This window comes from Ziziphus jujuba, chromosome 4 (genome assembly GCF_031755915.1).
Source record: "Ziziphus jujuba cultivar Dongzao chromosome 4, ASM3175591v1".
NCBI lineage: Eukaryota > Viridiplantae > Streptophyta > Magnoliopsida > Rosales > Rhamnaceae > Ziziphus > Ziziphus jujuba.
The window spans coordinates 7,037,982-7,054,000 of record NC_083382.1 but is presented as its reverse complement, the minus strand read 5'-3'; the positions used below and the strand labels follow the sequence as shown (position 1 = coordinate 7,054,000).

The following is a 16,019-nucleotide window of genomic DNA, read 5'->3' as shown; positions in this document are numbered from 1 at the left end:
AACTTTAAACAGATTCCTCACAAAGATTCGTATTTTGGGATGTTAATTGCTATACACAAAATGATATTTAGTTTCAGCAAAAAAAAAAAAAATATATATATATATATATATATTTTTTGTCATGCGGTTAATATTTGTATTAATTTCAATTTTCTTTGGTTGATGACAGTGAAAGAGTACTAACCCCTAAAACCAATGTCTATAGTGCATGCATATGACCCCTGTTATCCACATCAAATAGTTTGTCTTAATTCCATCTCTAAATTTTCCATAATTACAAGTTTCTCAATTTGTTTTTTTTTTTTTCAAGTTTTATTATTAGGAATCTCATATATATGGGACAATTTAAATCCTTACCAGGATCAAATATTAATGATGAAGCTTAAATAGATACTAATCTCAATCCATGTGATTTTTTCTAATCTACCTTTTAATTTCTTACTGCAAACATTGGCTGCTTAACTAAAATATACCTAGATCTTTTTCTTATTACCAATTTTGTTGATGTAATGATAAAGTTTAAATAGATGCTAATCTCAATCCATGTGATTTTTTTTTTCTAATGCACCTATTAATTTCTTACTCAAAAGATTGACTGCTTAATTAACATGTATCTAGATTTTTCTAATTACCTTTTTTTGTTGATATATTATCCACTTTCTCTTTGTGTCCGCGATTCCCTTTTGTGTCTTTTCAACCAAAAATTAATAAATAAATAAATAAATAAAATCCCTTTTAGAAATTGATGTTTTAGAGGCTTCTCGTGTGTTAAAGGAAAATATAAAATAAATGTGAGAGAAATGGTAATTCAATACAGGAATAGTGCTAGAGTGCTTGAAGCTAAAACTTTTGAATTTTTTCTCCTTTTTTTTGTCAATTAGCCAAGCCCTATACATAATACATATTGTTCTAAGATCTCCAAATGAAGAGAATGGAGTTGAGCTCATCAATATGAGTTTTGAGGTTTTTTTTTTTTAATATATACCACTCAAAAAGCTAAATTGTGAACAGTGTGGGATTCTCTCAAACTCCCAACAATAATTATATGATTTCAATCTATACACTCCTAGATCAAACCAATTGTGAAACAAAATTATTTTACAAATTATAATAAAAGACATGTTTTTTCCCCTTCGTTTCTTTGAATATACAATAATAATATATATATATATATATATATATAAGGTGAGCATTAAAGATTGTCATTTCACCATATAATTTTTTTCCTTATTAATTATGATCGAGGTAACACTCATAGCAAAAATCAAGTCATTATATCCTTCAATTCTAACTTATGATATATTATTTCCTATAAGAAGAACAAAATTGACACACACACACACACACATATATTTAAGCTTAGGACGATACCCAATAATCAATATTTGAAATATATGATGGTTTTTATATGGTGATGTGTCTTGGAGATTTTTTTGGGCATGTAGGTATATACATACATCAAATATCTCACCCATCAACTTCCTCTATAAATGAAGTTAGGACTGGTATTAAAAATTTTAAATATTTTAACCAAAATTTTTTTTTTTTTGAAAAATTATATATAATGTACTAAAATATAAGTGGATCCTATTAAGCTTCGTCTACAAAGTAGTGGCTTGACAAATATGCAGCAGCATTGGTTGTATGACTAGGAGTTATGGCCTACCATGCTTATCTTGATTTATGACTTCCTAACTATTATGTATCATTCTCTCATTATTGAGATTTTTAGTTTATATATATATATATATATATATATAGATAAAAGCACAAAAACAAAAACAAAAACAAAAACAAAAAAATAATCTTTTATTTTTATTTCCCCCATTATATATATTGTTTACTCATAACTCCAAAGTCAATTCAGGTTCGATAAAATGTCAATGTTTGGAGGGTATGAGGCTTGCTTTCAAATACCAAACATATTAAAACCAATATACAGCACAAATTTTTTAATTGGAATATATATATGAAATTCATTTTCTAATCTTCATAAGAATATCTTATTGAATCTTAATTAGGACAAAAATGGTGTTAGTTAATATAATATTTAAGTGGTGTGGATTCTGTTTTGTTCCAATCCTACTAATTTTTGAACCATCAAACTTGACTTAGAATTAATCTTGATCTAAAATTTTATCCATTTGTTTCTTTAGTTAACATTGGTATGCATTTTACCAACTACATATCCATATTTATTACATTTTATGCATATTTGTAAAAATGTGTTTTAATAATTATTAAGAAGTTAGTGACATTCGAAAATAAAAGTTCTCATAACAGATATTATAAGAACTAAATATTGAAAGATATATTGAAGTGAACTTCGATGTGTGAATTATTTTAGGGTAAATAATGACCACTGCTTAAATTAAAATTTGTTTGAAGTAACTAATTAAATTAAATTTCGATTTAGATGATCCTATAAACAATTGTAAACAGGTAAAGTATATTTATAATATTGCAACATTTAAATTCAAATCTGTTGATGTTTCAAGTGGTTAATTACTTACTAGCAAATTAATATCTTTACCTAAACCCCATCATATAATTAAGGCTGATTTGAGTATCTAATTAAATATTTAATTAATAATGTTTTTAAAATCTAAAAAAAATATTATTTTTTATCATTAAGAGTAGAGAGATTCAGATTCAGATTAAAATCATTACTTAAGTAAATCATAATTTTGTCATATAATTTTGGTATTGGATTGGAATAGATGCTTTTATTTTCAAAAATCAATTGGAGTTTCATCATTTAAGTTATTAGGTGAAGATGGTATATTGCTGATATTTCCTTCATTTCCATGAATACTATATATTGTACACTACCCTTATTACATATCATGATTAAAGTATATATGAATATATATTTTCTAATAACAGGGTATAGGAGGGCAAATTCAAAATCCTTATTATTCAAGAAATCAGTAACACTGTGTCAATCTGTCTTTACAAGAACACTAAAAGATGGAGCTTTATGAAGGGAAATTCTTCAAGGTTTTTAGTTTAAATGAAATATTAAACATAATCATTCAGCTTTAAGTACTTTAGAAAACACAAAAATATCAAAATTATGAGCTTTGAAAATAGTTCAGCTAGGTCACATGGACTTTCCCAATGGAAGCCATACCACATAACCAGTAGATTCTTTTTTGTGTGTTTTTTTTTCTCTCAATGAGACAAATCATAATCATAATACTCATATGATTTTAATTAATGATTATAATCCTCATCTTTTTGTTTATGAATGATTATAATCCTGCCTGAATCATAATAATACCAAAAAAAAAAAAAAAAAAAATTATAAACCATCCTCTCATTACACAAGACTTTCCCCTCATCCCCGCAACCTCCAAGTTCCACCTCTCACATCAAGCCACGAGTCATGATGACGTGTACAGCACTTTTCCACCGATCCTCGAAACACCGAAACCAGTATGTACCTAACCGTAGGGTAATTTTCTAATAGCATAAAATCCCCCAAACAGAAACTGCCACATGACAGGGAAAATGCGAAATCCCAAATATACCCCTTAATTCTCTTCAAAATTACACCTCCTCTGCCACTTTCCGTATACTATCCGTATCCATACGTTTCGGATACGCCAACCCACCCTTTTCCTTTTCCCCCTAGATTTATGCCTCAAGACCACCCCTGACAATTTTCATATCTATTCTCTCTCTCTCTCTCTCCCTCTCTGTATCTTTCTCTCTCTACCCCTTGTTTGTCGGTGTTCACAGATCTTGCAAGCTTTCCATACTCTGGAGCTCTTGCTCTTTTTCTTTTTCTTCTTCTTCTACAGGACTAACGTGAAAGGAGGAAAAGGGGCTGTTTATTTATTTCGAGAGGAAAGTTTTTTGGAAAATGCGAAAGCTTTTGATGCTGGGTTTGAATTCTTTTGCTTTATGGTAGTTGGTGGTGGTGATAATTGTCGTGTGACTGAGTTTCTGGGATTGGAATTGGAATTGGAATTGGAGAAGTGCATGAGGGATTTGATCTTGTGGGTTCTATGTTGGGTAAAGAATTTGGACAGGAGAATAGGGTGGGATTGTGGGTCTGTAATCCGGAGCAGGGGTAGGTGGGGCAAATGTGGCTGATTCCTTTTTGGGAATTGAGAACTGGGTGGTTTTGTGTTTATTTTCTTTAATTGTTGTTTTGTTTCTGTTTGTGGTTGATCTCAACTGGGTAAGAAAATTTTGGTAAAGTTTTGGAGATTTGCTGTTCTGGGTTTGAAGCAAATGCATCAAGATAACCGAAAGAAGGTGAATTTTGTTTTCTTGGTTTTTTATTTTCTTCCATGTTTATAATTTTCCCATTTCTTCAAGTATATGATTGTTTTTTTTTTTTTTTTGGTCTAAATTATGAAAATTTAGATAAAAAGTTAATCGGGGTTTTGTGCGAGAATAATGAAACATAATTGTGGGAAATGATTGTTCTGGTGTTTTTATATGTAAAATGTTTTCATCTTTGTGCAAATTGAGGTTTGGAATATACCTTATTCGGATTGAGTCGATTAATTGAGTCATGGTAGCTGAAAAATGGAACATGGGTTATATTTGTTTCTGTTTGATTATCTTTGTTGGAGATGCTCCTGATTTTTATGAAGTACTCAGTTTTTTTTTTTTTTTTTCCTTTAATCTTTGATTGGAATAACAGCCACAATGGATAACGGCATAATTTAATGCGAATTTTTCCTTTTGAAAGAAGTGGTTTTCGTTCTTATTCTGGAATGCTATCCCTTGAAATTAATGCGTATACTTCTCTTTGGAAGATGCCATTTTTGTTTATTCTGCTTTTTTTTTTCTTTTTTTTTTTATCTGTTTCTCTCTCATTGGTCGGATTCTTATTTTTTTATAGTGAATTCTCTTAAGAGGTTTTTAGTTGTTATTATTTTAAATATATATATATATATATATATATATATTTTTTTTTTCCTTGTGGATTGTCTATGCATTTTGGTTGTATCTGATTTTCCATATGAGCTGGAATAACGAAATCATCTATTTTTCGGAACCTGAATCCATCGTCTCTTTCTTTTTCAGTTTTGACTTCTGAAACATATCGTTTCGTTTTGTTAGAATTGAATTTGAGGTATTAGCTGGTTTTTGGTTTTCTTTTTATTTTTCTCTAACCGTTGAAATTTCTATGTCTTTTTCTTGACAACTCCGATTCATAAAATGCTTTTTAAATTAATATGAAAAGAAAAGGAAACAAAAGAAGAAGAAGTTGTATTCCCACGATCACTGCAAATTGGCATAGTATTTAGTTGAGAAGAATTCCATCTTCTTCCTTGGAAACGTCTCTCTGGTCTGGAGTGAATAATGTAAAATTTGTTGAGCTCATTATTTTTATATGTATGTATAATCATTCTTTTGTACATAACACTTTTTTTTTTTTTTTTGATGAATTGTTTTGTACATAACTTGTTTTGCAGTCATACCTTTCATTTTATTACAATTACGCTTCATCCTTTCGTTTCATGCTGGTGTCTTCTTGTTTTTATAAGCATTGATGTATTTGCTTTTTGCACTTTTGGGAGTGATTTGCAATAATGACAATAGGCACAAGTTGGCAGTTTTTAAAATGGTGAGGGATTTCATGAACTTTTAGAAAAAGGTTGCTGTAGTATTGTTACGTTTTGTATATTATGCTGTATTCTGCGTGTTCATAAAAGATTTTTCTCAAGTATTGGATTTCTAAAGTGGTGGTGCATTTTTTGTTTATGAAACTGGTGGATTTATGTGCTTGCATTATGTTAATTATGTCCATGAGTGTTGTGATTTTGATACGATGAACATCTTGTTACTGCAGAATTCATCAGAGATGGACTTCTTCTCAGAGTATGGTGATGCAAGTCGGTACAAAATTCAGGAAGTTATTGGGAAAGGAAGTTATGGTGTTGTTTGCTCTGCAATAGACACACATACCGGTGAAAAAGTGGCAATAAAGAAAATACATGATATTTTTGAACATATTTCTGATGCCGCTCGTATTCTACGTGAAATAAAACTTCTCAGACTTCTAAGACATCCAGACATTGTTGAAATTAAGCACATTATGATGCCACCTTCTAGAAGAGACTTTAAAGATATTTATGTTGTTTTTGAGCTCATGGAGTCAGATCTTCATCAAGTCATCAAAGCCAATGATGACCTGACCAAAGAGCATTATCAGTTTTTCCTTTACCAGCTACTTCGTGCATTGAAATATATACATACAGGTATCTGTCACTCTCCAAATGCTATATTACTTTTATATTTGTTGCTGTTCTCAATAGTGTGGGATTACAATCATTGTTCCTTTGACAGGGGAGTCACTGTATCATTTGTTTCGGGCCTTGGGCCAGATTTTTTCTTTTCTCCTTCTATATTGTTTTTTATATGGATTGTCTTAGTACCTGTTTGGCAGCCTTTTTTTTTTTTTTCGGATCAAAAGCTCTACTTGAAAGCCAAAAGCTCTTTTGTTAAAAAATAAAGGTGTTTGGCAAAGGTCAACAAGCATTTATTGATTAAAAAAAAAAAACAGTTTTTTTAAGCTATTTTAGAGAAGTTCAAATTTTATGTTTTTTTAGAAAAATTCTTTTTTTAGCTTATATAGAAACTTAATAAACATTTAACACAGATATTTTAGCTTATATGTAAACTCATATATGTAAACTCATTAAGCATTTAATACAGCTTTTTTATTTACAGCCAAACACTTATTAACTTTTTAATAATAGTTTTTTTTCAAAAAAATCTATTATACAAAACTCTACAGACTAAAGCTTTATTTTTATCAAAACCAAACGGACCTTTATTCCGACTTTATTTTGCATGTGGGTTGTTTTGGAAATATTGTCATGACATCAAGTGTTGAAAATGTTCTGATTTTTGGGCACATTTCACAGCAAATGTCTACCATCGAGACTTAAAGCCGAAGAATATTTTGGCAAATGCAAATTGTAAGCTCAAAATATGTGATTTTGGGTTAGCAAGAGTTGCATTCAGCGATACACCTACTACAATATTTTGGACGGTATGACTTAAACTTAGCTCTATTTATCTGCTTTATTTAACCTAGAACCACATTTACACAATACATTATTTCATTTCTCTAATCTTGTATGGTTGCTAATACTTCTTCTCATTTTATAACGCCTTTACAGGACTATGTTGCAACAAGATGGTATAGAGCTCCAGAGCTTTGTGGATCGTTTTTCTCTAAGGTATACCTTTGAGTAGATTGCCTTGGACAATTTAAAATTCAAATCAGTGGCCAGCATGAATTTGATTTTGGTCTCAACCAATCGGTTAATCTACAAATTTTAAATTTTCTCCATCTGCGATCTGGCTGGCCTTCCTTATTACATGACTTAATGTTGATTACTTTCAAATGCATCCATGGTTTGAATGTTAAGCCGTGGTACACTTTTTCTATGCTCTCTTTCATTATCCTATCTCATTCAGTTGGTGACTTGGCTGTTAAAATATACAGTAGTAATCCATAAACAGCGCACATTAAGCTAACTGCCAAGTGTGAGTCAAAAAAAAGATTGATCTAATTGTTAGAACATATCATTACCACTTGTGGTCTGGAAAATTATAACAAACTGCATGATTCTCCCTTGATGTTACGTTCTTGAAGACTTCATAATGTTTATAAAGTATTTGGTATTATGGTTGATGTATAATGCATAAAGGAATTGACAAGTGGGGCAGATGTATTGCTCATATGTTGTGAGCAAATTTTTTTTTAATTTTTTCTTTAAGAGGAAATATGTTTGAATGCTATGAAATAACTCCAAACGATTCTGGATAAGAGATAATCTTAAGAATCTTGAACAATGGGCATCGATTTTTCCATGCATAATCTCGGAGGGAGAATTTCATTTAACTCGCATGAGATTTGGCATAAATACATGAATTATGATTTGACATAGTCAATTGGTTGGCAATACATGTAGACTCATGTCTTATTCTTTTAGTTGGCTCGTAGAGTAATTCTTGTTCTCTGATAATTCGACTTGGGTTTCTTTGTTTTCTAATAAGTTAAAATATGTGGATGCAGTATACACCTGCAATAGATATATGGAGCATAGGCTGCATTTTTGCAGAAGTATTAACAGGGAAGCCACTTTTTCCTGGAAAAAATGTTGTTCACCAACTGGATTTAATGACAGATTTGCTTGGGACACCATCATTAGATACCATATCTCGGGTAAGAAAAAATCTTAATCTTTTATAAATCTAATTTTATCTCTAAATTTTGTATTTGTGCTTCAAGTTATGCTTGTGATCTTGACGTTGCATGTTGTGAGCAGGTTCGTAATGATAAAGCTAGGAGATACTTGACTAGTATGAGGAAAAAGCAGCCTGTGCCATTTTCACAAAAATTCCCAAATGCAGATCCTTTAGCACTACGTCTATTGGAAAAATTGCTTGCATTTGATCCAAAGGATCGACCGACTGCTGAAGAGGTTTGTCATAATTGTTAGACTATCCACTTTATTCCGAGATTTGTTTTATAATGGATGCTAATGCACGTCCTTGATGCTAGACTGGATTAAAGCATCATATTGAATTAAACTGGTCTGGTCTTCATTAATATCTTCTCGCTTCATAGTTGTTGAAGTGATGATTTGGTGTTTTGTCAGGCACTTGCTGATCCTTATTTCAAGGGACTGGCAAAAGTAGAGAGGGAACCATCCTGCCAGCCAATTACAAAGATGGAGTTTGAATTTGAGAGGCGAAGGGTAACAAAGGAGGACATACGGGAGCTAATTTTTAGGGAGATATTAGAGTACCATCCTCAGTTGTTGAAGGACTACATGAATGGAACTGACAGGACTAATTTTCTCTATCCAAGGTCATAATAGTCATTTGCTTTTATTATAAACTTGTTGCAAAGGAAAGTTACGTACCTTCATGTTTCTGCTTTCCCTGACTTTTGGTACAATTCATATGCAGTGCTGTTGATCAATTCAGAAAGCAGTTTGCACATCTTGAGGAAAATGGTGGTAAAAGTGGTCCAGTTATCCCGCTTGAAAGAAAACATGTATCTCTTCCCAGGTAAAAGCCATACAATAGGGTCCTTTATTGTGTTCCCTCAGGTTGTTGATTTTAGTGCTTGCAGTTTTATTGTAGTGTGTAGACGAGAACACGGATACATGTAGCACTTAGAAATTTACTAAGACTACAAAGTATATATTTTATTATTATAATTGTGCAAATGGTTCAATTAAACAAGTAGAATGTTCAGTTAATTTTTCACTTCAAGTACGGCAGGAGTCTGCTTAGCAAAAAAAATGTAATAAAGGACATCGTGATGACAACAAAGAAGGGCTATAAGTCTTTTTCTGTATTTGAGGTGCTAGCAAGATAGTCAATAACGCATATGTATCGTAGGTGGTTTGGTTTAGTAAAGTGTAATGTCAAAGGTGTGATAATTAGCAAATTGGCCTTGCTGGAATTCAACTTAACATTGTTGATTGTAAGGGCGTGTGATGTGATGGGTTTGTACATTTTGATGGGGTCATTGATGACAAGCAATGAATTAGTGAAAGGACATTGGGAGAAAATAGATTCTAATTAGGAGATAAGCCTTGTTGAAGTCATTAAGAAAGAAAGAAGTGCTGCTGAGTTGTCATCCTAACATGTGTGTGTGTGAGTGAGAGAGAGAGAGAGAGAGAGAACATCATACATAAATATATACAATATTTTTAACTGTTTTACTAATTTATTCTACCTTTAGATGACACTGTTTTAATTTATTGGTAGTTTCAATGTATTATTGGTTTGGACGACATGAGCTGGTGGGCTCTTGGATTTAACCAAATGTTGACGGTGCAGTAATCAGTGGGTTGGGGATCCTGTCTCTTTGTAGTTTATCATGGAGCACCATGTTTTTAACCCCACTTTATTTTTGTATTGAAATGTTTTTCCCTCATTTATTCGTCCTTTTCTTATCTTTTTGAAGAGTTGCCTCTCACTCTTCAGTGAGCCTACTTTTCGTTGGCAGATGTCTTTTGGCTTTTTAACTGAACCCTTTTTGGGATATTCTCGATTCGCTTATTCTTGCGGCTTTTACTGTATTGTCGATTTGAGTGTATTATATGGTAGAATTTCTGATCCGTTATATTTACAGGTCTACAATTGTACATTCAAATACCATCCCTCCCAAAGAACAACATAATTTTGTATCCTATAGAGATCGGCAAACTGCAGAGGAATCATACAAGAATTCAAGAGATACAGAAACAGTTCAAGTGAATTTATCGAGGACCATGCAGACACCTCAAAGAATTCCATTGGGTAATTCTCATTCTCATCACTTTCTGAAGTATCCTTGCAATCTTTTTTCTGTATTATGCAACTGAAGGTAAGTTGTGTGTTTCAGCCAAACCAGGGAGAGTTGTTGGACCTGTAGCGCCATACGAAAATGGAAACATCATAAAAGATTCCTATGATCCAAGGACACTAATTAGAACCTCTGTACTTCCCCCTCAAACCGGGGCTCCAGCTTATTGTTATCGTAAACCCGCCACTGCTGCCGGAAGCCAAGAAAGGACTGCAGCAGAAGCTGAGAGGGGCATGTCCTTGCAGCAGGCAAAACAAGCTTCTCAATGCGGTATGGCTGCCAAGTTAGCACCAGATGTTGCCATCAACATCGACACGAACCCCTTTTTTATGACTAGGGTCGGAATCAACAAAGTGGAACACGATGACCGGATTACTATAGACACGAACTTGTTGCAGGGCAAAGCTCCATATGGTGGGATTGGTGCCACTGCTACCCACCGGAAAGTTGGAACTGTTCAGTATGGTATGACAAGAATGTATTAAGAGAAGGCATTGAAATGACATGTTTGCTCACTGGAAATTTTGCCTGTTGGCAGGGCCGGCTTGAGGGCAAGGCCACGAAGGCGTTTGCAGAAGGCCCCACAAGTTAATTTCTGATTGAAAAACAATGAACCCTTTTTAAACAAAGTTCGTGTATCGTACGGAATCATATCATAAGATGCATACAAATTCTTTCTCTCTCTCTCTGTGTCTATATATATATATATATATATATATTAGTAAATGAAATTATATAAAACAAGAATAATAATTACTTATATAGTTTCTTTCAAAAAGTAATCTATAATGAAACAAGATTACTAAACAAGAGATTGTAATTTTGGAAAGAAAAAGAGAAATGGATTAATAACAATTTGCACCGGTTTGCTCCAGGAAAACCCAGCATCAAAAGTTTGATGATCCTCAAACCTGGACTAGTGCATTTAAGCAATTCTCTTAGTCACCATCTTCAATTCATCACAACATTAAAATCAACGGCTCAGACCGATTAATCCCTAATAAAACCACAATCCCATAAACTCTTGTCTTTCCAAATTCCCATTTTCCTTGGCAGTATTCAGTTCATTCTTTTTTCTTTTTTCTTTTTTCTTTTTTAAAAAAAGAAAAAAAAAATTTCTAGAAGCCTGAACCTCTTTTAGAAAATTGTCCAAAAGCCAAGAAACTATATCTTAGAGGTCATGCTAAACAGGCTTTAATATCCTTCGCAAGGATAAGCCAAAGCCATTTTGATTGAAAATATCTCAGGTGCATTGAACCTTACTAATTAATCATCTTGTACGTGTCCATAATTATGAAAACATTTTCCTGAATAACCAACAAACCTAAGGACTTTTAGAGGAATTCCTATTCAGACTTTTACTTTGAATTATATTCTACCTATTCCTAAACATCTTTATGGAAGCTTTGTTAGAGTAGACCTACTTACACCTATAGAAAGCAGTGTATACCTGCATACTTTTATTATTATTATTATTTTGCTGAATGCGTTATAACTACATCTTTTGGTAAAAGAATCAGTGGATTACATATGTGCAATTAAGAATTCAATATATAGTAATCAAGATATTCATATGGAAACAAATGTGTCTAATTTGATTTGTGAAGATGTATACAGTAACCTAGATTTTCAAACAGAAAAAGTATATGAATTCAAATTCAGAATCATTATATAACCGGAAAAAAAAAATTGTTCCCTAAGGACATTTTAGTTTGAGCTGAATTGAACATTTTTTTTTTTTTTATCAACAAAAATTTAAAAAAACAAAAAATAGAAAAGGAGTTGTTTAAAAAGAAGATAGGGTGAGGGGAGTGGAAAGGTGGGAGTAAATGAGTTGGCAGCCAAGAAAACAAATAGTGAGTCAGAAACACATGCACCAATTTTGCCTTTGTGATTTATAATTATGGGTGCACATAATTCCATGCCATGCATGTGTCCAACCTCTCCTTCCCCTTCCCATCATTATTCAATACATCTCCCTACTTTTCTGTCCATTTAATGGGTCCCTCCCTCTTTTCTTTTGTAATGCTCTGTCCCAATGAAATCCCTATCAAGTGGCCCTACTTGCTCTGCATTTTCATAGTGGATGATCATATACCCTCCAACATTTCTGATCACATATATATACACTGCTTTTAGAAGAGATATGTACCAAAGATCATGAATCTCCCTTTGTTCCAGACCATCATGATCAGATGATTTTCTAGTTTCTGTCTATACCTCAGCCACTACTACTTGTTTGGTTTTCAACCATTTTATTTATTGTTATTTTATTTTTTTTAAACAATAAAAAATTATAATGTATTTTATTTTTGCTTTAAATTATAATTTATTCAATGACATATACATCTTCTTTTGTATTATATGGAGAAAGCTTGGCACTTGTTATGACAATATATAAAAAAGTTTTTTTAATGTACATAGAAACCCATTATAGATTTTCAGATTTTTCTGTCCCCCAAATAAATTAAATCATGCCAAAAAAAACTCCCACCTACTTCAATGAAATATGTTAAAAAAGGGTAGGCTTATTTTCATTAAAAATGGGTTTTAATTTGGTGGTATCCTCTCATTTATTTCAAGTATTCCCGCACTTATATATTTTCAAGTCATAATCATAATCATAGAAAACTATTATAAATTCTTTTTACAAAATTTTAATTGCTTGAAAATTTAAAATTTAAAAATATATTAATAGCTTATTTAAGTTTATATAGAATTTATTTATCCTTTAAATTTAATATTTTAATGGATTTCTACTTCCTATTAATTAAATTTTAAAACAATTTAAAAACTAGTAAAGAAAGTTTGATGTTGCAATCACTACATCCTCATATAAGAATTATTGTAAATGTATGCAACAATCACCATTCAAAATCTTTGAAACTTTCAAAATTTGGAGAAATATCCTACTCAAAAGCAATTTTTCGTTTTAATCTTTCTTAATATGTGTAGGAATAGGGACTGGGGACAAAGAAGGCATCCTAGTTTGTTCTTATCCACATCATGGACCTAGAAAAGATAAAAATCTTCACATGAGAAATTTGATGATGAATAAAATATGCAAAAAATAAAATAAAATTGAGATTTTAATTCAAAGTAAAATAAAAGGTCAAATATAATCCAATCTAATTTGTACTTCAAATGGGTACGGCTAGAAAGATAAGATCAAAGGAAAATAAATAAATAAATTGAAAATGAAAATCTTGATCCAAGAAAAAAAAAACAAATGTAGGTGGGAATAAAAAATAATAATTAAAAAGGAGGAAGAGATAGTGTAGTGTGTGAAAGTGACAAGAAAGTAAGAAGATCGGGCGGCTCTGATGAAATGGAGCCCAATATGCCCAACAACACCGAATCTCTCACACAATCCCAATGACCCAATCACCATTTTGGTTTCCTTCTTGGAAACATCACCACTTCCTTCCCACTAATTCTTAATTATTATTATTAATTTTTTAAATTTAATTTGAAAATATTAATATTATTATTATTTTAAATACACCTCATTAAACTGTTAATTTTTTAAAAAATAACTTTTGTGGGGCTCAAGGTGGGGCCAAGGGAAAAGACACGTGGCGAGCATGCGAAGGGTAGTGATGTAGATCATAGGAAGGAGAGCAAAATAAGGGGGGGGTTGGGGGGGTTGAGGAGGCACATGGGGTGGTGTTAGGTTCAAGAAAATCATGTGATCACATGTGCCTTTTCTATGATTTTGTGGCTGTGGGGCCCTCCATTTTTTTTTTCAAAGGACCCATCCGCAGGTGATTCAATGTAATTTTCCTTTTCACTTCCACTTCCACTGCGCGTGGAACTTCTTCTTTTTAAAAAATAACTAAATTAATTTGGAATACAAATTTATATTTGCAAAACTTGAATAATTTTGAAATTCAATTATGTTATATAGTTTTTGCTTCAAAACATTTGTCACGTATTAATTCTGTAAGTTTTGTAATGATACTGTTTAATTTAATTCTTAAATTTCTATTTGGAATAATTAATTATCTTAGCTTTTTATACATTTATCTTAAGGATATACATATAATAGAATTTTTCTAAACAATATTGTATGGTTTAGGAAGTACACTTCCTTTTAAATAGTATCTTTTTGGGTGGGGGACTGTCTTTCAGAAGACATGACACTTTATATAATATCTTTTATCTTTTTGATTTTGGAATTTTCTCATTGAGTGATTATATAAATTCAAATCATAAATAAACTTATCTCTTACAAATTTGTATTCACAGTATTTAAAAAAGAAAATTATACACTGTTAGAAAGAATGAAAATATAATTATCTAACAATAATCTCACCTTGAAATAACTAAATATTACCACAGAAGTAATATCTAAAAAAAAAAAATTCATAAAATATTATATTAACTAGTCCAAATTGATCTTAGTTAGAAAGTTTCCAAAATGACCAAAAAAGACATCCTTCAATTATTTTTTTATTTTGAAAAAAAATTCAATATTAGCATTTGTGGCAAATAATAACCATTAATCATAAGATCAAACATTGATATGATGACTAAATATCTATTTATTTACTTCTAAAATCTATAAATTTATGTAATAAAAAATTAAAATAAATACATTTTCGTATCCTGTGTAATCATAAATATTTAAATTAGGATTTAAAATCAATTATAATATATGAATATTTTATATTTTCAAAATTATTTTAGATTGGTCCAATTAGGATTAATTTTAACAGATTTCATTAATTTGGGATCATGTGCGCCTCACATGACCTTTCAAAAATGATTTTTTATTTTTTTTTCAAAATTTCATTTGTTTATTTTGTAAGAGTAAAAGAAAATGCACTTTATGCCCTCTAAAAACACGAAATTTTGTTTTGGAATCTCTAAAATTAATTTTCTTACATTGATAAAAAAAATATTAAATATTTAACAAAATTTAAGGGCTCGAAAAAAAAAAAAGGATTCTACAAAAGTTTTGAGAGCACAATAGAAATACCATATAGTAAAAAAAAAATTTGAAAACCTTAATAAAATACCATATGTTCATAAAATCTAAGAGCTCAAAAAAATATAAGATAGTCACATTTTTTTTACCAAACATAATACTTATCTTTTTAAAAAATGACTTTAGATATTTAAAATTATTCGTAAATAAATAGTAACAGTCATTCGAATTAAGCAAATTACATATCACTAACAAAAATAAAAATAATGCATTATCAAATAGGCACTAGTCAAATGAAAAAAAAAAAAATCATGTTAGCTTTTAGTTATACTATCAAAAAGGTATTTTATATAACAAGTATACTATGTCATTTCATATCTCTTTCAATTTTTATATATGTAACATAAATTTAACAATCTATAATTACACGAAACATCAAACAATAATAAAATAAAACATACGGATTTTACACAAGTATTACATGAATAAGACTACTTACACTTTGCATCCCCAAATTATATATTGTTTTTCACTTTGCCTTCCTAATTTTAATAACTTTAAAATTGCATTCTGAATTATCAATTTACTTGGGTACAATTGGTAACCCCATTCAAATATATATGAAATATGCTCGATGTGCAAGTCACATACATTTCAATAAAAGGTGTTTTGGAAAAAAAAAATAATATATATATATAAATAAATAAAAATGAATAAAATTATTTACTAATTAAAACCCATAATAAA

The 16,019-nt window shown here is 30.7% G+C and overlaps 1 protein-coding gene across 2 annotated transcripts; it reads left to right on the top strand.

Moving 5' to 3' along the window:
- Window positions 1-3,649: 3,649 nt before the first annotated feature.
- Window positions 3,650-11,024, top strand: LOC107416270 (mitogen-activated protein kinase 20). Of its 2 annotated transcripts, XM_025072563.3 has the most exons (11): window positions 3,650-4,266; window positions 5,816-6,224; window positions 6,894-7,021; window positions 7,152-7,211; window positions 8,054-8,203; window positions 8,307-8,462; window positions 8,640-8,851; window positions 8,953-9,054; window positions 10,130-10,296; window positions 10,382-10,807; window positions 10,881-11,024. In XM_025072563.3, exons 1-11 carry the CDS (start codon window positions 4,243-4,245, stop codon window positions 10,889-10,891), a joined length of 1,845 nt encoding a protein of 614 aa, XP_024928331.1. In that variant the 5' UTR covers window positions 3,650-4,242; the 3' UTR covers window positions 10,892-11,024. The 2 variants fall into 2 exon arrangements, with proteins under 2 accessions (XP_024928331.1, XP_015880234.1); XM_016024748.4 differs by having other exon boundaries at window positions 3,651-4,266; window positions 10,382-11,024.
- Window positions 11,025-16,019: the final 4,995 nt, after the last annotated feature.